The sequence below is a fragment of the Suricata suricatta genome, chromosome X (genome assembly GCF_006229205.1).
Source record: "Suricata suricatta isolate VVHF042 chromosome X, meerkat_22Aug2017_6uvM2_HiC, whole genome shotgun sequence".
Classification (NCBI taxonomy): Eukaryota; Metazoa; Chordata; class Mammalia; order Carnivora; family Herpestidae; genus Suricata; species Suricata suricatta.
This window is the reverse complement of record NC_043717.1, coordinates 99,596,221-99,621,936: the sequence shown is the minus strand read 5'-3', so window position 1 is coordinate 99,621,936 and position 25,716 is coordinate 99,596,221. Positions and strand designations below refer to the sequence as shown.

Sequence of the window (25,716 nt, the reverse complement as noted above, 5' to 3'; positions counted from 1 at the left end):
CGATAATTTTGTGGTCAAGGACTGGCAGGAGAATCTTTGTGCTTACGTACTTTGAGTGCTGGGTGTTGTATGTAAGCGATGAATCATGAAATCCTGCTCTGGACACCCATAAAAATTACTTTATGTTAACTAACTAGCATCTAAATAAAAATTTGAAACAATAAAATATAATGGAAATACATATGTGGATATTGGTTCCTGTCCTTTTTTTGACCTAAATATATGGTTGTCTCAAACATGATAATATAGTACCATCAAAGGAAACCCTCCCAAATTTGTGTAAGACAATGTACTACCCTGATTGAAGATAAGAAAACAGAGTAGAGGCGTGGCAGCTCTACTGGAGAGCAATGGACGCTGCTGGGGGACATGGTGCCCCAGAGCATGGCCCACATGACGAAGGCGTCGTGGCGGTGCGGCTTCTAAAATGGCTCCCTGTCCTCGAGAGCATTACCAGGATCACCTGATTGCAGTTTAGGTCTTGCCTTTCCTTGGTGTACTTTCACCACTTGGCTACATTGCAATCGGTCCCTTCCTCCCAGAGACAAAAAACAACAGAGGGATAGCTTGGTTAATCTTAAGCTACGAAAGGAAAATCCCAAAGTGGTCAAAGAAATAAACGTTGAAGATCTGTGTCTTACTAAAGCAGCTTACCTTAGGTGTTGGTGTCATCAACCTCTCCTGCCTGTGATGGTTCGGGTTATAAACACAATGAGTTGACAAGAGATAATGTGGATATATCTAATACTGAGATAAAAGGAATGAATTAGGATTGGATTCAGTTGTGTGCTGTAAACTCTTAGAACAGTAATCTTTTTTTCAATCTTTGGGTATAAAAGGTCTTTGAATTAGTGGTCTTAATCATTGCTCCTGGTTGAGTATTTCTGCCAATTTATTTTCTGCTTCTATTTGATACTTTGTATATTCAGTCATTTATATAGAAACTAAATTGTACAATGCTTTCGTTCTTACTTCAGTGTATCTTCCTAAATAAAACCACCACTCTTGGTTTTAATTAACCGAGAAAAATCCAAGTTTATGGCAATGGGTCCAAAATGATTCCTTTGAATATCAATATTTTTAATAAGATCTATACATAAAAATTTTCTCCCTGTGCAATTAAATGTATTATTTTTACATCCTCTTCTGTTTGATCATTTGAAGTGATTTTTCCTCTTTGACCTTCCACACTCCATTCTTTTCCAACTGATAAGAAAGACATTGTTCAGAAAAATTACTTGAGTTTGCAAAGAGATAAACGCTTGGCTTTATAAAGATTGTGCCTAATAAGTGTGAATATCCCAATTTCAAAAGAGACCTGAACTGGATATAGAAAATTCCAAAAAACACCATTATTTACCATATAAAAGATTTGTTTACTTTACAAAAGGCTTGTTTGTGTCTGTTACCAGGTGTTTTGTACGTGTATCTTGAACTCTTTGACTCAGTGACAGTGATATGGGATGGGGTGGCAAGAATACTTACACTAAACCCATGAGCTCCTGCAGCTGAAGGTCAAGTAAAAATAAACACACTAGATGATAAATTGTTCAGTGTTCAAAATTGTATACATTTTTCTCTTTATAACAGTGTAAGCCAGTAAAACCTAAAATGCAAAAGGCTTGCAAAATCAACTTACCTGGGGAATCTTAAAGCAAACAAACTGAGTGAAGCCTTAGTGAAATAAAGGGGTGAGGTAAAACGGAGCTCAACCTTAAAGCCTCTATTTTCACCAAGTCTACTCTTAAAAAATGAAAAAGGGGCATTGTGTGAAATGGGATTTTTTGACAGTAGGCTCTGAGAAATCACTAAGGATGTCTTTCCTGCAAAGCCAAAGAATTAACAACTTTTCTTTGTAGAAATAGGTGGTCATCGGGTGCCTGGGTGGCTCAGTTGGTAAACATCTTACTTCGGTTAGAGTGATGATCTCACAGTTTTTGAGTTCGAGCCTTGCATCAGCCTCTGTGCTGACAGCTCAGAGTCTGGAGCCTGCTTTGGATTTTGTGTCTCCCTCTCTCTGACCCTCCCCCACTCATTGTGTGTCTCTTTCTCTCAAAAATAAACATTAAAAAATTAAAAAAAAAAGAAATAGTCATCGTTAAAGGCAGCCATTCTGTTTCTCTAGACTTAGAAGTAATTATTTTGTGTTTAGAAGTAATTTGCATTCTGCTTTGGGCTCTCGGATCGGGAATTGACAAGATTGTCCTCAAGAGTCGTGGTATGATAAATATTTCCAGTCTGATGTTTTCTAAGTGAGTGTGTTGCTGGTGATGATGGAGGTGCTGTGAAAGAAAGGAAAATGGCAGTAAACATACTGTTGTCTCTGGAATTTTGAAAAATGTAAACATATTCGAATTGCCGTGGAGCTTCAGAACGGCTGGCTCAAGCAACACTCGTACTAAGCTTCACTAAGTCAGCGACTAAGCCTAGTGGCGTTTGGTTAGCCTAACAAGCTTTATCCCCCTCCTTCGTACTTGGTCTCTCTGCAACACAGTGAAACATGCCTAGGCAACGATTTTGAGCTCTGTAGAAGGAAGGAGAAATGCGATAAGAAACTGACTTTCCCCTCCCCCCCTTCTCTTGGTCAGTGTGCTGGAGAAGAGAAGAGAGTTGGTACACGCACAGTGTTTGTTGGCAACCATCCAGTCTCAGAAACGGAAGGCTACATTGCACAGAGATTTTGTGATAATAGAATAGTCTCGTCTAAGGTAAGTTGTTTTTTTTTTAATTCAATAGGTGCCTATAATGACTCATACGGTGAGTCAGATAATGCACTTACTGATGCCATCCAGGAAACCCGTAGACTCATAGGTGCATACGTGCGTGTGCACTTAAATGCTGTATGCCAACCACCCAGAGGGCTTGTTTTGTTGTTGTTTTGTTTTTAAAAAGCATCTCTTTGGCTTGTTACAGCCGACATATTATTCACCAGCCTTCCGTTATTATTCATAGCGCCTGTGGATTCTGCGGATTACTGTAAGCCTTAAAGGGTGCTCCAACCAGGAATTATTTACTTGCCCAAAGCTTTCCAAACTTGCTCTTAAGTGGATGGACCCAGCTATGAATCATTTATGTTCTTTTTGGAGGCGGCAACCCTGGAATGACATTTAGGTCCCTTTCCATTCCACCGCTGAGCTCCTCGAGCTCACTCCGGGGTCCTAAAGGGTATGTTCTGCCCAGGACATTCCTGGAACAGTGAAGAGCTCACCCACTGTGGCTGCGTCACCATTTCAATCATCATCTTCCTGCAGCAGCGTGCTGTGCTGCGAGCAGTGGCCTGAAAGGCCAAAGGCATGTTTAAATTCTGGCCTGACCATTTCCTAGCCATGTGACCTTGGCCAAATTCATCTCTTGAGTCTAAATGTCCTCATCCATGAAATGGAGCTGATGTTTCAAAGGCAAAAGCACTTTTTATAGTTCCTAGTACCCAGCTGTCCTCATTCTACTAATAGGAGGTCGCTAATCTTTACCTTTGGCCACGCAGGTTAGGCAGCGGGTGCTAGATGGCAGATGATTGATTGGTTCACAGTTGAGAAGTTTCCCAACTTCTTCGAGGAGGCTGGCAAAGCAGCCACTAAAATGTTAGTGACAGCTGGATCACTGCAACTTTGTGAACAAAATTATGCCCTTCTTTTCAAAAGTTAACATGTAAGGGGCACCCGTGTGGCTCCATTGGTTGAGCATCCCACTTCAGCTCAGGTCATGATCTTGTGGTTCGTGGGTTCAAGCCCCACATGGGCCTTCTCTGTTTCTGTCTCTCTCTGCTCCTTCCCTGCTCAAACACATGTGCGCATTCTCTCTTTCTCAAAAACCAAGACAGATTAAAAAAAAAAGTAACATTTACTTTTTAAATACACATGTGACTTTTCTTTAGATAATGATGCAGTATAGATTATGGTTTTTTTTTAAGTTTACTTATTTATTTTGAGGCAGTGAGAGGGAGAGAGAGAAGCCCAAGGAGGTTCCCCGTCCTCAGCACAGCGCCCAACACGGAGCTCAAACTCATGAACCGTGAGATCACGCATGACCTGAGCTGCAATCAAGAGTCAGACACTTGGCCAGCAGCCGCCCAGGCGCCCCCCTTAGGCAGGGGATTAACATGTAAAATATGGGCGGAATGGGTGCAAACTGCATTGCCTGACCAGCACGTATCTGCTGGCCTGCGGAGCACTGCGAGTGTGTTTGGGCAAAGTGTCTGCCCTGCCCATCTTTATCCTCACGGCAGAGAACATCTCCTCAGCCGAAGTGTTCACACCTGTGCACACGAGCGCGAACAGTCCTTTCAGAATTGTATGTCACCCTGTAGTGTCCAAGATGACAGTAGTCCTTTGACGCAGAATCCCAGACTTCTAAACCTGAAAGATCCTGAGAGGTTATCTGTTCAGCCGGCAGACTCCACAGATGGAGAAGACAAATGCAGAGAAATGGAGTTCCTGGCGTGGTCGCCAAGCGGAGTCTGGAGAGAGCCGGGAGCAGACCCACCCCGTAAGGACTGGTGGCTGTGAATGAAGAGCCATTGTCGCATCATGCCCCTTTCTCAGTTGTCTCTCTTACTTTGCATCAAGTAAAATATGAAATAGTTTCTAGGGAATGATAGGTTTTCGTAGGGTTTCATGTGGAAGATACTACTGTGACACACTGATGGTAAAGTCAACCTCCTTAAACTAGCGATAACCATTTTGTTGTGATATACTTTGTGATTTCACCTTCTAAAGGAATGATAAGACTCCATCTGATTGTCAAATCTTTTTGTATTTACAGTAATATTTTTCATATTTTTATCTAGCTTCAGTTTTGCCAGTTGGCAAAACAATACATTAGGATTTTTTGGTTTTAACTTTTGATGTTTAGTTTTGAAAGAGAGAGACAGCCGAGTAGGGGCAGAGAGAGAGAGAGAGAGAGAGAGAGAGAGAGACACACACAGAATTGGAACCAGGCTCCAGACTCCGAGCTGTCAGCACTGAGCCCGATGTGGGGCTCGAACCCACGAACCGTGAAATCATGACCTGAGCCAAAGTCGGACACTCAACCGCCTGAGCCACCCAGGTGTCCCAGGATATTTTTTTTAAATAGTCCAGAGCTCATTGGGCAAATACAGATTGTTTCTGAAGAGGTTTGCATATAGATCTCTGTACTGAACGTATGTGTTAGAAATCAGAATAAAGAAGTGAACATTTCTGCATTGATAGACAAATAGCTGATCTGCTATTTCATAAAAGCTGCAGAGCAGAAAAAGTGGAGTTGACAATATACTAACTTCAGAAAAAGAATGAAATCTTTTATTTATTCATTCATTCATTTATTTATAATTTACATCCAAGCTAGTCAGCATATAGTGCAATAATGATTTCAGGAGTAGATTCCAGTGATTCATCCCCTGTGTAGAACCCCCAGTGCTCATCCCAACAAGCGTCCCCCCTCATGCTCCTCACCCGTTTAGCCCAGCCCCCCACCACAGCCCCTCCAGTGACCCTCAGTTTGTTCTCTGTATTTAACAGTCTCTTAGATGGCTCTGCGGTGCCGTGGATAGCTCATTGGACTTTTACTACGAGTCTCTCATGGTTTGTCCCTTTCCCTGTTTTTTTTTTTAAAGTTAAAAAAAATTTTTTAATGATTATTCATTTTTGAGAGAGAGGCAGACTCCAAGCGAGGGAGAGGCATAGAGAGAGGGAGACACGCTCCAAGATCTGAGCTGTCAGTACAGAGCCAGATCTGGTGGCGAAGAACTGCGTCCTTATAGACAGAAGGCCTGGGTGTGAAGTTAAAGTCAGTCCTTGAACCTTCTGTTCTCAGTTTTCTCAGTTTTCTTATCTATAAACTGGACGTACGAACAGTACTTACTCAGGATTGTGGTGAGGATGAAAGAAAGGCATCCATGGAAAGCACTTAAGCTGCATGCTTGGCCTATGGAACTGGTGTTGTTACTCCTGTTTCTGGGGTCCGTATTAGCGCACTCCTGAGCAGGAGTTAAGTGATTCCCTCCCCTTGCTGGGTTTTGACTGTGCTCTCTTTTTAAAAGAGATCTTTGGGTCCATTCTGGAAAGAACACTTATTTTCACAATTTGAACTTTTCCTTCCTTACATGTCTTTTGGCTGTTTATATTTTTCACCAGAATCTTTTAGTTGAAGAAATGTACAGTTTGTAAACTAGGTTAGCTGCCTTCCAACTTTGGAGCAAGTGTGGATTTCCTTTTGTAACCTTTTGGTAATGAGACTCACTTTGTCATCAGGGTGCTTTCTGTTTGTTTACAAATGCCATCAGTAATGCCAGAGTGACACTGGGAATGAGCCCTACCAATGCAGGGAACACTGAAGATAAACACTTTGACCTACTTTAAATCTTACTTACTAATAAAATTAGTGTTCTTCTTTTGGGAACATGATACTTTGTTTAGAAAAACTTGTTCTCTGCAGCCTTTCCATTTGAGTACAATCAGCAGGAACCTTTGGGAATCACCAGAATTTTGTAGCTGGGACAAAATTTGGAAATTCCCTTTTGTATCAAAAGGAGCATTGGTTGCATCCTGCTAGGATTTTGAGGATCTTCAGTATCCATCATATTTCTCCATTATACTTTTTTTTTCCTTTAAAAATCCTGAGCTTCAATCTTGGAGACAATTCAGTGTATAATAAGAATCAGTGAGCTTGAGGTGCCTGGGCAGCTCAGTCAATTAAGCGTCGGACTCTTGGTTTCCACTCAGGTTGTGATCTCACCGTTTTGTGAGTTCGAGCCCTGTGTTGGGCTCTACACTGGCAGTGCAGAGCCTGCTTGGGATTCACTCTCTCTGACCCTCCTCCACTTGTGCTGTCTCTGTCTCACTCAAAAAAAAAAAAAGTTTAAAAAAATCAGTGAGCTCATCATAGGCTCACTGATGGGCAGTGGGTATTAAGGAGGGCACTTCTGGGAATGAGCGCTGGGTGTCATATGTAGGTGAGGAATCACTGGGTTCTACTCCCGAAACCAAAACCACACTGTATGTTAACTAACTTGAATTTAAATAAATACATTAAAAAAAAAAAAGAAATCACTGAGCTCCACGTAACTCTTTGAAGGCATGCCCAAGGTTAAATTTAGAACTCTTGTGTGAAAGACTGTCTTGGATTAAAGTTTCAAGCCTAAAATTACACTAGCATTCTCCCTTATTTTAAAACTCAGAATCATTCGTAGAATTTATTAGACATCTCTCTCTGAGTCTTTTCAGACTCTCTGGACAGTGCTGTTTCAGCTAAAGTCACTAAATCTTAGTGTGCTAGTGTCCTGGTTAACTCCCTTTACTCGTTTGAATTCATGAGTGGAGGGGCGCCTGGGTGGCTCAGTCGGTTGAGCATCCGACTTTGGCTCAGGTTGTGATTTCATAGTTTGTGGGTTCGAGCCCCACATCAGGCTCTATGCTGACAGCTAGCTCAGAGCCTGGAGCCTGTTTACAATTCTGTGTCTCCCTTTCTCTCTGCCCATCCCCTGCTCATGATCTGTACCTCTCTCTCTCAAAAATAAATGTTAAAAAAAATTTTTTTAATGAATTCATGAGTGGAAGTGTGATACTTTAAAAAAGAGAAAGATCTGCTTCACATTTGCAATGAGCAGGGGAGTAAATGGCCAACACTTAAGATCAAGAGTCCCTATGGGGCACCTGGGTGGCTCAGTCAGTTGAGCGTCCGACTTCAACTCAGGTCATAGTCTCACGGTTCATGGGTTCAAGCCCCACGTCAGGCTCTGTGCTGACAGCTAGTTTAGAGCCTGGGGCCTGTCTTCCCATTCTGCGTCTCCCTCTCTCTCTGACCTTCCCCTGCTCACAGTGTCTCTCTCTCTTTCTCTCAAAAATAAAAATAAAAACATTACATAAAAAAGAGTCCCTATATGTTGTATGTACCAAACATCATTTAAGGCACCTGTGGTCAGGCGCCCATGCTAAGTTCCCTGACGTCTTCATAGCTCATGGCCTGCTGCAGGAAAGAAGAGGGCCGAGAACAGTAGTTTCCAGAAAAGGTAAGAATCCGAGTTTCCAAAGCAGCAGTTCAGTCGTTAAGTTCCAACAGTGGAAAGCAACAGGGGGGACCCAGAAACAACAGCAAAAATGTTCCCTTTTGATGTATCACCACCCCACGGAGGATTCTAACAGTCCCTAATGTTTGTTCAATTAAAAACCCCTTTGGGAACAGAAGGGCCTCAGGCCAGAAACTCAGGTGTTAGCCTGTTGTGGGAGTTTAGCTGATTGTTTTAGAACATTGATCTTAAGGACTTGAGACAGCCAAGTGCTGATCCAAGGCGACGCCACCTTCACCTTGACAGCATCAGGGCTTTGGAGCCCTTTTAGTTTTGGTTGCAGGCTGCCTTGGGAGCTTGATCAAAAGTGTGGGTTCTCTTCCCCCAAATGATGCACATCCACACACAGTTCTGTAGTTCATTTTTTGTTGTTATTTTTTTTCAAGTTTGTTTATTTTGAGAGAGAGCACGCACATGAGAGAGAACATGCATGTGTTAGCAAGGGAGGGGCTGGGAGAGAAGGGAAGAGAGAGAGAGAGAGACAGAGAGAGAGAGAGAGAGAGAGAGAATATCCCAAGCAGGCTCTGCGCTGTCGGCACAGGGCCTGACATGGGGCTCACACCTAGGAGCCGTGCAATCATGACCTGAGCCAAAATCAAGAATCGGATGCCTAACTGACTGAGCCATCCAGGCGCCCCAGCTTTTTAAATTCCAGTATTGTTAGTAGAGAGGGTTCTATTCGTTGAAGGTGGACAGTATCGTGAACCATCACTTCCATTCATCACGTGGCAGTCATCACGACAGGTGCACCACTTAATCCCCGTCACCTGTTTCACCCATCCCCCCACCTACCTCCTTTCTGGTAACCATCCCTTTGTTCTCTGGAGCTAAGAGCCTGTTTCTTGCTTTGTATCTCCCCTTCTCTTTTTTCCCCTCTCTTTGCTCAGTTGTTTCTTGAATTGCATATATGAGTGAAATCCTAGGGGATGTGTCTTCCTCTGACGTATTTCAGTTAGCAGTATGCTGTCTAGATCCGTCCATGTTGTTGCAGATGACAAGGTATCATCCTTTTTATGGCCGAATAAGATTCCCCTTGGGCACACACCGCCTCTTCTTTATCCCTTCATCCACCGATGGAAACTGGGGCTGCTTTCGTAGTTTGGCTTGAGTTGATAATGCTGTTATACACATAGGGCTGCATGTATCCCTTTGATTTAGTGTTTCTGTGTTTTGGGGGTTAATATCCAGTAGTGCGATGGCTGGATCACAGGGTGCTTCTGTTGTTAAGTTTCCGAGGACCCTCCATACCATCTTCCCCCGTGTTCTTACCAGTAGGTATTCTCACCAGCAGTGTAGGAGGGCTCCTGTTTTTCCACATCCTCACCAACACCTGGGTGTCATGGCTTGTGTCATGCTGTGTCACCATTCTCACAGGCGTGAGGCGATGGCTCATTGTAATTCTGTACTTCCTTTCGAATGGGCTTCCTTGGGGCACTGGCATGAATCCTGGGGGCAGGCCCTTCTCCTTTGGCCTCTGGTTGTAATGCAGCTCCTTTATTGAGTATGTCTGCCTCCATTTATCTTCATTTTCTTGGAAGTCCCTGAACCTTAAGCCCAGAAGACTTTTAAAGAGAGATTAGAGGAAATTCCCATATATTATGTCATGCTCTGCAACTTCGGCTTCTCCATCACCGTTCCTAATTTAATGGGCATTTTCTCACTCACAGTGGAGACTGTTTAAGAATAAACTTAGATCTTTTAGGCCAAGAAACATCTCTTTCTTTCCACTGTCTGGTCTTTGCTAAGACATCAACAAAAGGCAAGGTCTTAGGGTGATTTTTAAATGACCCAATCCTTGAGCTTAAGACATTAGTGAGAACCTCTATGTGATTTGACAGTTGGCCCACGAATTTTCTTCTCCTGCCCATGTACTTCCTACTTAGCATTGAACTTTTAACCTGTTCCTCATTACCAGAGCCCAGCGTGGTCTGTTGTTTAAAGTAAAAGCCTTCCAGATGCCTGGGTGGCTCAGTGGGTTAAACGTCAGACTTCAGCTCAGGTCATAATCTCTTGGTTTGTGAGTTTGAGCCCCGCATTGGGCTCTGCACCAACAGTGCAGAACCTGCCTCTCTCTGTCCATTCTCCGCTCGTGCTCGCTCTCTCTCTCTGTCTCTCTCTCTCTCTCTCTCTCAAAATAAATAAATAAACAAATAAAACAAAAAAATTAAAGGGACGCTTAGGTGGCTTAAGTGCCTGATTTTGGCTCAGGTCATGATCTCACGGTCCATGGGTTCAAGCCACATGTCGGGCTTTACGCTGACGGTGCACAGCCTGCTTGGCATTCTCTCTCCCTCTGTCTCTCTCTGCCCCTCCCCCACTCGTGTGCGCGTTCTCTCTCAGAATGAATAAATAAACTTTAAAAAAGTTCATTCATTCATCCAGCTAATTTATTTAGTGTCCACCTTGTGTCTGTGGGTGTCAAGGGAGGGGGGATTAATAAAAAGACAAATGAACAGCCTGTCCTTATAGAACTCATTGCCTGCTGAGGGAGAAACTTTAATGATAAATGCACACATGGTTATTCAGTGTAACGGGTTTTTTTTATCAAGGCACTATAGGATATGAGAGCACCTAAGAGTGAACCTAACGTCGGTCAGGGCAGGGAAAAAGCTGAGGTTGGATTAGGCAGCCCAGTTGTGATGCTCGACATGAAACTTCCCTTCTTCTGGGTACTTCTAAGCGTGCGCTTCTCTGCATATGACCTTTGGGTTTTCACAGGTTTTCAAAGTGATTTGATAATCCGGCCCTTATGAGTCATTATTAGGATTTTTCAGGTTCCCTTTCTAATCACATTCTTTTTATTCTTCCTCCCATACAGTATACACTCTGGAACTTCCTCCCAAAGAATCTGTTTGAACAGTTTAGAAGAATTGCAAATTTCTATTTTCTCATCATTTTCCTTGTACAGGTAAGAGCTTCGCAAACAACCTCCCCTCTTTTAGAAACTTCATCACTTCAAACAAACTCTCAAGCCGTTTGTAAATTTCAAATGGCCTGTGACCAAAAAGATGTTTCAAGGGCTTGTTTTAATAAGATTTTTTTTAGGGGCGCCCCGGGTGGCTCAGTCTGTTAAGTATCCGACTCGCGATATCAGTGCAGGCCATGATCCTGCAGTCATGGGATCGAGCCCTGTGTCAAGCTCTGTACCGAATGTGGAGCCTACTTGGGATTCTTTCTCTCTCCCTCTCTCTGGCCGCCTCCCACTCGTGCTGTCTGTCTCCCTCAACATAAATATATTTAAAAAATAAGACTCTTTAAAGTACAAACATTACATTTCGCGACTTACATGATTTTATATATTCCTAAAGTAGCATTTTTACTTAAAAAACCTGTTGAAATAAAAAAAAAAAGAAAACCTGTTGAGACTTTGTTACTTTCTTTAAAGGCTTTCATAGATTTCATATCTTTGTTTATCCTACAAGGACATATTCTGCATGCCATTAATCTCAATGGCATATTTCAAAATCAAAAGTAGTTCAAATGAATAGTTTTACTCTGTTGAGCACCAGTTTCAGCTTAATTGAAAATTTATCACTTTTCTTTGTGATTATCAGTTTTATTCTTCCTCATTCATTTACTTTTAAGTATGAAAGCCTGGCACACGTGATCTTCTCTATGTTCCTGCTGATGTTTTGTGTTTTAAATTTTTGACATCTTAAATTGCATCTTCCATCTTTACATCTATGAGCTATTAAAAGTTTTTCCTCGCCACAATTACCCCCAGGAAACTTTATTACAGTCAGGGTATTTTTTTCCTTGCTTCAGATTTAAAACAAAACAGAAACATGCCAGTGAAATCACTCACGTGCCTTGTTAATGTAAAATGCTTCCGTTTATCCACTTTGAGGCTTTGAGTAAATGGTACTGTAATTTAATTTAGTCCTGCTACTTAAAGCCAATTTGGGTTATGCTATGGGAAAGAGCTAATTTCAGCCTTAAATGATGGGGCATTTGAAAAGGAGCTACTCTAGATCCATGGTACGATATTTTACGGAACAGCATGAAATAAATGGCAGAAAAAAATTATGCTCAGAAGAAACCTTCCAGGTGGTATGCAGCACCTACTGTGTGCCTTGCCGTATTCCAGATGACAAGAAATTCTTGCATATAGCGTGAAAATCAAGATATGACTTTCCTGTCCTTAAAGAATTTATGTTACAGCCAAGAAGACAGACATGTATTCACTTCATGTACAAGGCCACATCTTGCGGGGATATGGTGGAAGTTAATATGTCTTTCGAACCAAGAGGAGCTTAAGAAGGCTTCAAAGAGTAGACGATAGCTGAACTAAACCTTGAAAGACTAGAGCGGGGGCGCCTGGGGGGCTCCGTCGGTTAAGCGTCCGACTTCAGCTCAGGTTATGATCTCGCGGTTCGTGAGTTCCAGCCGCACGTCGGGCCCTGTGCTGACAGCTAGCTCAGAGCCTGGAGGCTGCTTTGGATTTTGTCTCCCTCTCTCTCTGCCCCTCCCCTGCTCACGCTGTCTCTCTCTCTCTCAAAAATAAATAAAACATTAAAAAAAGAAAAAGAAAGACTAGAGCTAGTTTACCTGGTGCAGAGTGCCGGACTGCTCTCAGGCTGGGCACACGGCACACAGCCGTGCGAGAGCCTGTGTCTCTAACTCAGGGTATGCGGCCGAGAGAGGCCCGTGCTGGGGATTAGACGTGAGAGTGAGTTATGGAGGCAAACTGACCTCACGGTCCTCTGTCGCTCAGATCTATTCTCTTTCAGTATCCTTTTGTTTCAGTGAATGACGACAACATCTCCCCAGCCATGTTAACCCGAAACTCGGAAGGTCTCTTTAATCACCCCTGACAAGAAATTCCTGGTTAACCCCTAAATATCTTTGGAAGCCCGTTCCATGTGTACTCCTGCCCACCCCCCATCCCAGCCATCATCTTTTGCCTGGATTGTGGCAGCAGCCTGCTAAGTGGATTCCTATCTTCTCTCCTGTTCGCTTATATTCCACTTGGCACAAATCAGAATGATCTCTCCAAGATGTGGTTCTGTTCATGGGACCTCTCCTTGCCTAAAAGCTTCCGTTAATTCCCACTGTGGGATAAAGAATGGCCTCTAGCCTAGAGGGTCCCGCTTGGTCTGGCCTCTGTCTCCCTCTGTAGCCCCATCTCACACCCACTCTTGCCACTGGCCTCCTTACGCGCCCTCCTGCTGCGGAGACTTTGCATATGCTGCTCGCTGTGCCGGAAAGCTTCATCTAGTTCATTTCCACTTACTCTTCAGATCTCAGCGTCTCACTTGTTCTCAGCGTCTAGTTTACATGTCAGCTGCCAGCTTCGCGAGGGCAGAGACTATTCTCTTCTCTCATTTGAAATGACAGCTCTAGAGCAGAGCCCATTAGAGCCCAGTGGCTGAAAGAAGGGTGCTTCACGAATCAATGGTAAACGATTGGTCGTGTTTCATTGAAGCAGCTAATCCAAGTTGGAATGAAAATGAATCCTGAATTTATTTTTTTTAACACTCATTTATTTTTGAGAGACAGACAGGTCATGAGCAGGTGAGGGGTAGAGAGAGGGGGACACACAGAATGCAAAATAGGCTTTAGGCTCTGAGCTAGCTGTCAACACAGAGCCTGACGCGGGGCTCGAACCTATGAACAGTGAGATCATGACCTGAGCCAAAGCCAGATACTCAACTGACTAAGCCACCCAGGCAGCCCTGAAGCCCGAATTTAGAACTGTTCCCTTCATCTAACTGCTCTGTGAATTGCATTGTTTCCATGAACATTAACATCCACCCTGCTACCGGAATATGTCCTGTCTGTAAGCTTTCTCCTGAGATGGTTATAGCATGTGTGTCCCCCATGTAAGGGAATAGCTTATTTTCATTTCACATCCAACTGAATCTCTTTCCCTAGGTCACAGTAGACACACCAACGAGCCCCGTTACCAGTGGACTTCCACTTTTCTTTGTCATAACTGTTACAGCCATCAAGCAGGTAAATTTGTTATTTGCAGTTACGTGTCCATTTCACTCTGTCTGGTGTGCATTTTGGTGTCAAGAGTTCCTTTTTCATATCTATCTGGAGCAGGCAGTATCGTTGATGGATTTAGTTTATATTTGGTTCTGATTGAAAACATCGTAAAATGACTGGAAGGTAGCTCTTTCTTTTTTTTTTTTTGCCCCTTTGCTCCCAAGTATTTGTGTGTGGGGCCCTCACCCGAAAAGAAAGTCGGGAGAAGGTATACCTCAGACAGGAAATGAGTGGTGAATTTTTAACACGGAAATTTTTTTCCATGTGGTGTATCTTTCTGAAAAATTCCAATTCTAGTGAATTTTTTGCTGTCATTGCCTAAAGCAGAGAACTCAGTAGCACACGTGCTTTACGTGTCTTGTGTTCCCTGATGTCACCAAAGCAGGTGGTGGGAGGGGAGACTTTTATTCTTGTTTCTCATCAAAGCCGACTGATCACCGTGATGCTGAGGTTTTTGAAGTATTTTGAGCATTTTGTATGACCGTCCCTTTGAAAACTTCCACATGAAATTGAAAGTGGAAATGGGAAGCTGGAGGTAAAGAGTGGGCTAGCAATGTTTATCAGACACTGAGACAGCCCACAGGACCTGGGTAATGGCAAACATACTTTTAGACAGTGCTTATCAAAGAGCTTTAAAAATTACCCTAAAGAACTTTAACAAGGAAGGTCTGCTTAATGGTATTTGGAACAAGGTTGCCGTTCCTCTGGGTGGGGGTTATCTGGTCTTCTATCTTCCCTACCAGGAACTGCAACAATATTTTATCAAGTGCTTGGTTGCTAACTAAAGACATTTGGAATGTTCTTTCCCTTAGGCTGTTAGGATTATTTTCTTTAACATCAGAGAATTGCCAGTTCCAAGAATAGCCTGTATCGTTTACAAAAGCTCTCACTGATTCATTTTACTCCCTATACTAGTTCATGTTTGGGCTTTTCTTTCCTCACTGACATCACAGAAAGTACCATCGGAAGTGACAGCCCAGCATTGTCATAAAGAAGGACAGGACAGGAATGAATATAGCGCTAGGAAAAAAGGGGGAAAGGCGATCAAGAGATTTTTTTTTCAAACAGTTATATTTGAAAAGGTATAGACATTATTATAAAGAAAAAAAGGAGAAGAGATCATGCTCAAACAAATGAACATCCTCTTCCCTTCGTTCTTTTGGCTTAAATTTACTTCATACAAAAACCCCAAAGGAAAATGAACCATTAGACCTTTCCCTAATTACTTGTAACTCTAAAAGATGAACACCAATTTATAGTTTCCTTTACCACCAAGTCAGGGGAGACGTTTAACTGTTGAAGTTCAAAACTTATCATAGATTCCCTGCCAAAATAATCCCCGCTTGCCTTTTCTATTCTTTATCCCTGGGGGAGAAACCTATTTCCTCAGAGAGGACCACTCCCAACAGTCTACTATAGAAGAGTATATTTAAGTGGTTTTTCCCAGGGGGAAAAAGTTGTCAAATTAAAAAGTAAAGAAATTGGGGCACCTGGGTGGTTTGCTCAGTTAAGCATCAGGTTTTGGCTCAGGTCATGATCTCACAGTCATGAGATCGAGCCCCGTGTCAGGCTCCAAGGTGAGCGTGGAGCCTGCTTGGGTTTCTCTCTCTTCCTCCCTCTCTGTCCCCACACACCACCCCCCCCAAATAAACATTTTTTTAAAGGTAGAGAAATTAACACTACTTGTTGAACAAGAATAGAATTAGAAGAATATGTTATAGTCCTTCACATATTACAGTTCTGATGCCTGTGTTTTCATTGATACTTATCTGTAGAATGGAGAAACCTTTTAACACAGTAAAGCTCTTTACCTAAGGGATATTTTGAAAGCATATCTTAGTTTTGTTGTAAAAATATATGGTGGTGTCTCTTGAGCACTCTGGGTTGAGATTAATATTAGAAGTGTAGATCTCTGCTGGCGACTCATGGAGGGGGTTATAGGCACTTATTAAGAACTTTACTGCAGTACGCGGCTTGACCCTAGTTATTTTTATCCTCCTAGGGATACGAGGATTGGCTGAGACACAGAGCCGACAATGAAGTCAACAAGAGCACCGTTTACATTATTGAAAATGCAAAGCGAGTGAGAAAAGAGAGTGAGAAAATCAAGGTACTTTTGTAGTTCATTCCTTCTTTTTTTTTTATCGTGGTAAAAACACAGCATTTTAAAATGTACAATTTAGCAACATTTAGTACATTCACAATCGTGTGCAACCATTGACCCTGTCCAGTCCCACAACGTTTTCATCACCCTCAAAAGTGGCCCCCGTAGCACGGGGTGGTTATGCCACCTTCCTTTCTCTCCTGGGCCCTGGCACCCACCAGTCTTCTTTCTGCCTCTGTGGATGGATCTACTCTAGATATTTCCTATAAATGCAGTCACATCCCATGTGGCCTTTTGTGTCTGGCTTCTTTCACTTCCTGTAATGTTCTCGAGCTCTGTCCTTGTCACAGCATATATTAGGACTTCTTATTTTTATGGCTAACGCTCCATCTTTACCCATTCTCCGGTTGATGGACATTTGGGGTTCTTTCCATCTGTTTGCTATTGTGAACGCTGCTGGTGTGAACATTCGTGGACACGGGTTTGTTTGAACCCCCATTCTCGATTCTCTGGGGAGAATGGCCAGGTGATATGGGAGTTCTACATTCAACTCGCTCGTGATCCACCCAGCGGTTTTCCACAGCAACCTATAAGCATTCCACAATAATATTTTCATCACCTAATAAGATCCCTGTCAGGAAGATTTTCGACTTACCCACATTGAATAGTAGTTTTTGTTCCCAGCAGATTTTATTTTAGTTGATAATAAACGTTACTTCTGAGAGTTTGAGGTTCACAGCAAAACGGAGCAGAAAGCGCCGAGTTCACAGATCCCCCCTTTTTCCACGCGCGTACAGCTCCCCTCACTGTCATGTCACTCCATGTTGACGTATTTGTTGCAGTCTGTGAGCTTCCACTGGCACATCATTACCCCCGAAGCCCACACTTGATGTTAGATTCTCCCCTCTCCCTCTCTCTCTGCACCTCCCCTGCTCACGCACTCTCTAAATAAACAAACTTCAAAAGAGGAAAAGAATCCTCTATAAAAAAATAAATAAAATACCTTGGATAATAGTCTTTTATCAGATATGTTTTTTACAAAGATTTTATCCCAATTTCCAAGTCTTATTCATTTTTTATTTCATTCTGTTATTGTGATTTTAAAAAGCATGTAACATTACATTGGCCATCTCAACTATTTTTTTAAAGTATAATCTCCATTTTATGTTTTCTCAGAGAACAGTTTGTGTTCAGTCCTTAAGGACATAGCTCCCACACGGGCTTAGGTGGCGGTCGTGGGGCAGCACCCACGGGTCTAGATCGGGGTGGAGACGTTCGGTCCTTTGGAGCCCGAGAGCGATCCCGGACTCCCTTGCCATCAGCGGCTCACACAGTAACATAGTAGGGACACTTAGCTTGGGAAGCACACAGGCCTCGAAGACCCTTGCTTCAGAAATGTCTTTGGCAGTGGCGGTCTCTACTGTGTGCCACGTAACAAACTTCTTAATGGCCTTGTCCTTGGGCACGCAGCGGGTGCAGTGGCTGTGGCCCTTTGCAGCATGACTGTAATTCCTTCCTTTCTTGGTCATCTTAAAAGCAATGACTCGAGAGGGCCATTGTCACCATTTTCTTTTTTTAAGGTTTTATTTTTTTTTAATAATCTCTAATGCCCAGCATGGGGTTTGAACTCATAGCCCCAAGATCAAGAATCACATGCTCCACGGACCGAGCCCGCCAGGCACCCACAGCATCTTACCCATTTTTCAGTGTACACTTCAACAGTGTTACGTATATTTACATCACTGTACAAACATCTCTAGAGTCTTTTCAGCGTCTAACCCTAAGACTTCGTAACCGCTGACCACTAACCACCCTTTGCCACTAGCCCTTGTTAAACGCCTTTCTACTTTGTGTTTCTATGACTTTGGTTGCTTTAGAGAAATGCTTCCTATGTTTGGGTTCATACAGTATTTGTGCTTTGGGGACTGGGTTATTTCAGTAGCATAGGACAGAAATTCCACCCCCCCCTTTTTAAATAACTGACAGAGTATTAAAAAGGTTGATTTAAGCATCTACGATGCTGACTTCCACCTCAACTCCGACTTCAATACTGAGACCACATAATATTCCATTTTGTGCATCTACATTTTCTTTTTTCCTTTTTTTAATATCTATTTTTGAGAGAGAGACAGAGACAGAGAGTGGGGAATGGCAGAGAGAGAGAAAGAGAGAATCCCAAGCAGGGAGCCCATCGTAGGGCTCAATCCCAGGAACTGTGACATCATGACCTGAGCTGAAATCAAGAGCCAGACCCATAACCAGCTGAACCCCCCAAGCGCCCCTACATTTTCTCCCACCTCTTAGCTATGTGACTAATGGTATGATGAACACAGGTGTACAGATAACTCTTTGAGATCATGCTTTCAATTCTGTTAGATATATATTCAGAAGCAAAATTTCTTAATCATATGGTAATTCTAGTTTTGAATTTTGAGGAGCCTGCCTATCGTTCTCCATAATGGATGTATCATTTTACCTTTGCACTTAGGTGTGCAAGGGTTTCAATGTCTCTGCATCCTCTTCAGTGCTTGGTGATTTCTGTTCTTTTGATAATGGCCATCCTAATGTGTGTGAAGTCTCTCAGGGTGCTTTTGATTTGTACTTCCCAAATGATTAGAGAGATACGGATCCTCTTCTCATGTGCTTTTGGCCATTGGTATATCTGTTGTGGAGAAAGGTCGATTCAAATCCTTTGCCCATTTTTTAAGCGGGTTTCTTTATTTGTGTTGAGTTGTAGCAGTCCCTATATTTCTGGGTATTATCTCTTTATCGGGTATATGGTTGGCAAGTGTTTTCCCCCATTCCATAGGTTACCTTTTCGTTGTGTGATTGTTTCCTTCGGTGCAGTTTTTAAGTTTGATGTATTCCCATTTCTAATGGTGGATGTCCAAGAAATCATTGGCAAACCCAGTGTCCTGAAGCTTTTTCCTGATGTTCTTCTAGGAGTCAAAGAAGTTTAGGTCTTATATTTAGGTCTTTAATTCATTTTGAATAATTTCTGTATCTGGTGTAAGGTAAGCATCAAGCCTCATTGGTTTGCTTTCCCAACAGCATTTGTTGAAGACACTCTCCTTCCCGTACATAGTCTTCTTGAAGATCATTTGGCCATACTTGCAAAGGTTTAATTGTGGGCCCTCTCTTCATTGGTCCGTATATTTGTCTTTAGGCAAGTACCATAGTGTCTTAATTATTGTTGCTTCGTAGTATGGTTTGAAATCTAGGCTTGTGAGGACTCCCCAAGTTTATTTTTTCTTTTCAACATTGTTTTGCCTATTTGGGGTACCTTGAGATTGCATATGATTTTTAGGATGTCTTTTTTCTGTGTCTGCAAAAAAATGTCTTGGCGTATTGATAGGAATTCCATTGAGTCTGTAGGTGGCTTGAGTAATACAGGCCTTTTAAGTCTTAAGTATTCCAGTTCATGAGCATGAAGTATCTTCCCACTTAGTTTTATTATCTTTGATTTCTGTTAACAATGCTTTGTAGCTTTCATTATGCTAGTCTTTAATTTCTTTGGTTAAATTTATTCCTATGTATTTATCTCCTTTTTTTTCTTTTCATTTTCATTTAAATTCTAGGTAGTTAGCATACAGTGAATGTTTTATCTTTTTGGATGCTATTGAAAATGAGATTGCTTTCTTAATTTCCTTTCTGAATTGGTCATTGTTAGTGTATAGAAGTGCAACTGGTTTTGAGTGTTGATTTGACACTGTGAAACTTTGCTGAATTCGTTTATTAATTCTAACAGGTTTTTGTATATGGAAGGAATCTAGGGGTTTTTATGTATAGTATTAGGTCATCTGCAAACCAGGGTAATTTTACTGCTTCTTTTCCAATCTGTATGCCTTTCCCCCCTCTCTCTCTCTCTCTCTCTCTCTCTCTCTCTCTCTCTCTCTCTCGCTATAATTGCTCTGGCTAGAACTTTCTGTGCAGTGTTGAATAGTCATACTGGGAGTAGACATCCTTGCTTTGTCCTAGAAAGTACAGGAAAAGCTTTCACTCTTTACTCACTGACTATGATGTGAGCTGTGGGCTTTTCATGTCTGGCTTTCATTATGTTGAGGTCGTTCTTTTCTCTTCCTGTTTATTGAGTGTATCATGAATTGTGCCAAATGATTTTTCGTCATCAATCGAGATGATCATACAGCTTTCGTCTGTTGTTGTTGCTGCTCTTATGTGTTACATTACTTTGATTGACTTTCGTATGTATCCTTTCATTCCCAACGATAAACCCTGTTTGGTCATGATGTATGATCATTTTAATGTGCTGTTGGATTTGGTTTGGTAGTTTGTTTAGGATTTTTTTCATCAGTATTCACTGAGGATATTGGTCTATAGTTTTTTTCTCTGTCTTCTCTTAATTAAATGGTATCAGTAATTCTGCCCTTACAGAGTAAGTTTGGGAGTGTTCCGTCTTCGATTCTTCAGAAGAGTTTGAGAAGAATTGGTGTTACTACATCTTTCAGTGTTTGGCATACTTCTCCTATGAGGTCATCTGGCCATAGAATTTTCTTTTTGGGGAGTTTTTCTATTCTTTCTTTAATATCCTCATTAGTTTTGGATCTGTTCAGATTTAAAAAGTATTTTTTAATGTTAATTTATTCTTGAGAGAGACAGAGCATGAGTGGGGGAGGAGCAGAGCGAAAAGGGGCACAGACTTAGAAGCAGGCTCCAAGCTCTGAGGACATAGCCCAATGCAGGGCCTGACCTCACAAACTGTGAGATCATGACCTGAGCCGAAGTTGGATGCTTAACTGACTGAGCCACCCAGGCACCCCTGTTAAGATTTGTTTTTTAAGATTTTATTTTTTTTAAGTTTATTTATCTTGAGAGAGAGAGGAGTGAGAACGAGCACGCACGCAAGTCAGGGAGGAACAGAGAGAGAGAGAATCCCAAGCAGGCTCTGTGCTGTCAGTGTGGAGCCTGATGCAGGGCTCGAACTTACAGACTACCCTATTTGTTGGCATAGAGTTGTTTGTAGTAGTCGCTCATAATTCTTTTTTATGTCTGTGGCATCAAGATGTAATGGCTTTTCTTTTTTTGCTATTTTAGTCTTTTTTTTTCCCTTAGTCTGTCTCAGGGTTTGTCAATTGTATTGATCTTCTAAGGTATTATTTTTAAAAGAATATTTGTATATGAGTATGGATTAAAATATGAAAAGTAATAGAATCAAGTTTTCCAGAACAAGAGGAGGGTGGGTAAAAATACCATTCCAGAATGGTGCAGGGTTGTGATATGCATTTATCAAAAATGATACTCTCCTTCCTATACTTTTAGCAGATATTATCACTCTTGAATTATTTATTAAATACTGGACTTGTTGGGCAGGAGTTCTGTCTATCCACAATGTTAGGTAAATTGTCTTGCATCTTCTATTAATAATGGGCAAAGGCTGCAGAGTGGGAGAGTTACCGGAGATTGACACAGAATGGCTTCCTGTTAGCCTTTCTTCTTTTCTCCATTGTCTGCATCCCGTCCGGGAAAACCGTGAACTAGAGTGGTTGGGGTCTGAAGTTCCCAAACCAGTCTTAGAAACTCGGCATTGTGGTTCAGCATAATAACCAGACGGAGATTGAACGATTCAGAGCATTAAATCTGTTGTTCCCAGGATGCTAAGTAAAATTGCGAAGCAAGTAAACATTTCCCCCATCTCTCCCTTTCTCTCGTTTCCTCTTTCTGGTTTGTGGTCACCCCCCACTCCTTTTAGAAAGGCCCCCAATCTTCCTCCTTTTGTTCATCAGGCTTCTCTGCCTTGAGGCTGATCTCAGCCAGGTATAATCTTAATTAAATCAGTTTATGCTATTGTGTGAAATGCCACTTGATTCGGCCCTTTCTGGAATATTTGTGTGTGGCAAGAAATGCTTATAAATCAAAACTATCTAATTGTTTGATTGCCTGCTTAGGCAAGTGGGTTGACTATTGTAGAGTAAGAGAGTAACTTGGTGTGTATCCTCAGTGCAGTGAGAAATTTTTGAAGGGTTTTAAAGCAGGAGTGACTTGCAAAAGAGGCCAAGAGCCTGTATGAGGATGATAGTTGTAGAGACAATAATAAAAATAGTAGTTAACATTTACATATAACATAAATATGCTAGGTATTCCCTTTCACATTATATTAACTGATTTAATCCTCACTTTAGGGGTGCCTGGGTGGCTTAATTGGTTGAGTGTCCAATGCTTGATTTCTGCTCAGGCCGATGATCTCACAGGTCATGGGATCTAGCTGTGCATTGTGCTCTGTGCTGACAGCATGGAGCCTGCTTGCGATTTTCTCTCCCTCTCTGCCCCTCCCCTGCTCACATGCTCTTGCTCGCTCTCTAAATAAATAAAAAAACATTTTTAAAAAATCCTTACTTTATAACAGTCATACGAAGTAGATACTTATACTGTTCCCTCTTTACTAATGATAAAACTGAGGCACAGGAAGCTTAAGAAACATGTCCGTGAGTAGTAAGTGGAGAACCTGGGATTTGAAACAAGTTTGGGTGTAGAGTCCATGCTCATAACCACAACTTTGTACCACCTGCCTTGTGACTAAGATAAATGGATCTATTTGGGATATATCTTAGAGGTAGAATCATCAGAATTTAGTGATGTATTGGATGCAAGGAGGGAGAAAAAGAGCAAAAATAAATAAATACATAAATAAAGATAGCCTTCATGGTTTTGGCCTGACCAGGTAGGTGGATTAAATTGAGCTATTTAAACCAAATGCTGGTGCTATTAAATAAGATGGAGATTCAGGGAGAAGAATAGATTTAGTGACAGATGTGGGAGTAAAGGGGAAATCAAGAATTCCATTTTAGCCATGTTCTATTTGAGATACGTATTAGGCATCCAGATGGAATTGTCAAGGCTCGAATTTAGACATGTTGGAGCTGGCGATTGCAGTTTGGGTTTCATCCACGTATAGATGGTACATGAAGCCATGAGACTAGATCAAACCATAGACTATAGAGAAGAGAGCCTACAGACAGGACTTGAGGAAGCCCAAGGTGAAAGGAAAGCACAGTTCTCTGTAGGAAAGGGTATGGGTATTGGCATTGGAAATAACGGAAGAGTTTATACAGGTTCCCTGATTATTTCTCCTTTTGTATCCAGTCAGCTGATAAACCCATTGAAGGAAGGCTTTACCGCTGGTACCGTGTTTTCCATTTCTAACTTTCTCTTTTGCCTTTTTTTGTGGTTTCCATCTGTCTGCCCCAGTTCATCATCTGCACATTTGTGTTGTCTGCCTTTTCCACTAAATACCTTGATATCTTAATCATATTTATTTTAAAAATTTTTAGTTTTATTTATTTTTGAGAGAGGACTTAGCTTGAGCAGGGGACGGGCAGAGAGAGAGGAAGACACAGAATGTGGAGCAGGCTCCAGGCTCTGAGCTGTCAGCACAGAGCCCGACGTGGAGCTCAAACTCATGAACTGTGAGACCACGACCTGAGCTGAAGTCAGATGCCTAACCGACTGAGCCACCCAGGTGCCCCCTTAATCATAGTTATTTTTATTTTTACATTCCTGCCTTAAAATCCAACATCTCAACATTTCGCGGACTGGTCCTATTGATTCCTTTCTGTCTTTGTGTTAGGTCATCTCTGTCTTGTGTTTTATGTGTCTTGTATTTTTGTACCGACTTTTGGACATCGTATGTAAAACAGTGCTAGAGACCCCAGTCAGTCATATTTATGTTCTAAACTGGGCGCATGTCTTCTGTCAGTCCATCAGTGTGGAGGGAAAGTGAGTCTAGTCGGGACATGCGCTGGCTTTGGTTTCTGCTCTCAGCTCTTGCTACTTGGATTCCAGTTCCAGGACTGCTAGGTTGCCATTGCCTTGTGCTTTGCGTGGGGCCTGGGGTCCCAGGGGGCCTTCGGCAGTGTTCCTGTTCTCCCCTCCGCTTCCAGCAGGTCCTATGGCCCTGAGACTGTGCGTGCAGCAGAGGCTGTCTGTCCTACCTCTCCTCTGGCAGCGGTCATGTTTCCAGAGACCATGCCGGGGAAGGCTTCTTGCCTTTCCCCCGGACATAGATGGCTTTTGCTTCCTGTGAGAGAAGGGGCCACGATACTGGCATCTTCTGCACCTGTCTCCGCATAGCCGTGAGCCACACCCTGCCTGCCTGTACCAGCAAGGGAAGGCTCTTGGGGGCCTCCTGCCCTCGCCTTTTCTCGGAAGCCCCCCACGGATGGCTGTGAAGAAGACATGAGTGGTCATGAGCCCGTCTTCTCTGTCAGGTTTGCAGAGATTTGAAACTGTCACGTTAGCTCCCCTCAAGCCTTGAAGAATCACTTCAAAATCTACTTGTTTTCTGCTGCTGGCCTCTTACAGCTGTCTCCTCCTGCTGCTGTGCCTCGTGATCTGGGAGCCAGTTCCTTTCTCCGTCTCCACTCGCCAGGGCTTGCCACCCTGTGAAATTCAGTGCACCTGGTTGCCTCGCAACCTCAGCCCTCTGATGAACTAAAAAACAAAGAATCACAATTTTGTAGATGACCTGTTTTTTTCTGATATTTATCTTAGTGCTTTGAACACGCTGATTGGAGGCACAACCCGAAGTGAATGCTTCCGGGCACCATGTTGTTCCTTTTCTGTGAAAGCCCCTTCTTACCCCCCTCCCCTCACCTTCAGGGTGAGGCCTCACCTCTGTAAATCAGAAATGGCGTGGGAGGACTGGTCCGTTCGTGGTGTTTCTGTCTCGGTGCCTAAGAATCCTCTCCATCCTTTAATAAGTGTTTCCTCCCTCTCAGATGACTTAGTACTGTATTTGTTATTTCTCCTCTGTGTATTCAATCCTAGATTGGGGTTTTATGTAAGCAACATAAGTATTTATGTAAGTGAGGAAGGGAAGAGCCAACAAAATATTATTTACAAATTAGTTCAGTTATTGATGCAGTTGCTCTTGGCTGCCGATTAGGATTGGCAAGAAAATTCAACGGTTCCTCACTAGGTCTTGCAATCCTCTTCTCTGCCAAGTCATGTGGCAAATAGAAGGCAGGTGTGTCATTTATTGAGCACATCATAACCAGTGCGTCCAGGTGTGACCTGCCCCCCAACCCCCACCGAAGTGGCCTGTCTTCTGCCACGAGCAGTCTGCTCCATCTACCTAGGGTGCTGTGCAAAACGGGCACTTAACATCTTCTCTGTGCCGCAGTGCAGAAAAGGTGCCGAAGCACCGACCTCTCCCTGATTTCCTCCATCCTTCCCAACCATCTGCCGACGACTCATAGGTTGGGAGTAAAGTAGTTGCCGTGTATTCGTCAGAATCATCGGATGGCAAACGTGTGCCAGGTACTTCCCTGACCGCTTCACCCATGTCCTCACGTCATGCTCAGACCGATCCTGTGAGGTCGTTGTGACTGTCTAAGGTGCTTACCCAAGCTCGTAGTGAAGTGGCAGAGCCGAGACATAAAGTCAGGTTAAAAAGTCCTTCCTTTTAGGGGCGCCTGGGGGGCTCAGTCAGTTGAGCATCAGACTCTTGATTTTGGCTCAGGTCATGATCTTGTGGTTTGCGAGTTTGAGCCCCACATCAGGCTCCATGCTGACAGTGTGGAGCCTGCTTGGGATTCCCTCCCCCCCCCCCCCCCCCCCCCCC

The 25,716-nt window shown here is 42.8% G+C and overlaps 1 protein-coding gene across 1 annotated transcript in view; it reads left to right on the top strand.

The window, feature by feature from the left end:
• The first annotated feature begins 350 nt into the window (after positions 1-350).
• ATP11C (ATPase phospholipid transporting 11C) overlaps positions 351-25,716 on the top strand; it is a 94,088-nt gene continuing 68,722 nt past the window's right edge. The window contains exons 1-5 of the mRNA XM_029929709.1: positions 351-413; positions 2,589-2,708; positions 10,863-10,952; positions 13,919-13,999; positions 16,038-16,145. Coding sequence (XP_029785569.1) covers positions 351-413; positions 2,589-2,708; positions 10,863-10,952; positions 13,919-13,999; positions 16,038-16,145 — 462 coding nt within the window. The remainder of the gene's footprint in view (positions 414-2,588; positions 2,709-10,862; positions 10,953-13,918; positions 14,000-16,037; positions 16,146-25,716) is intronic.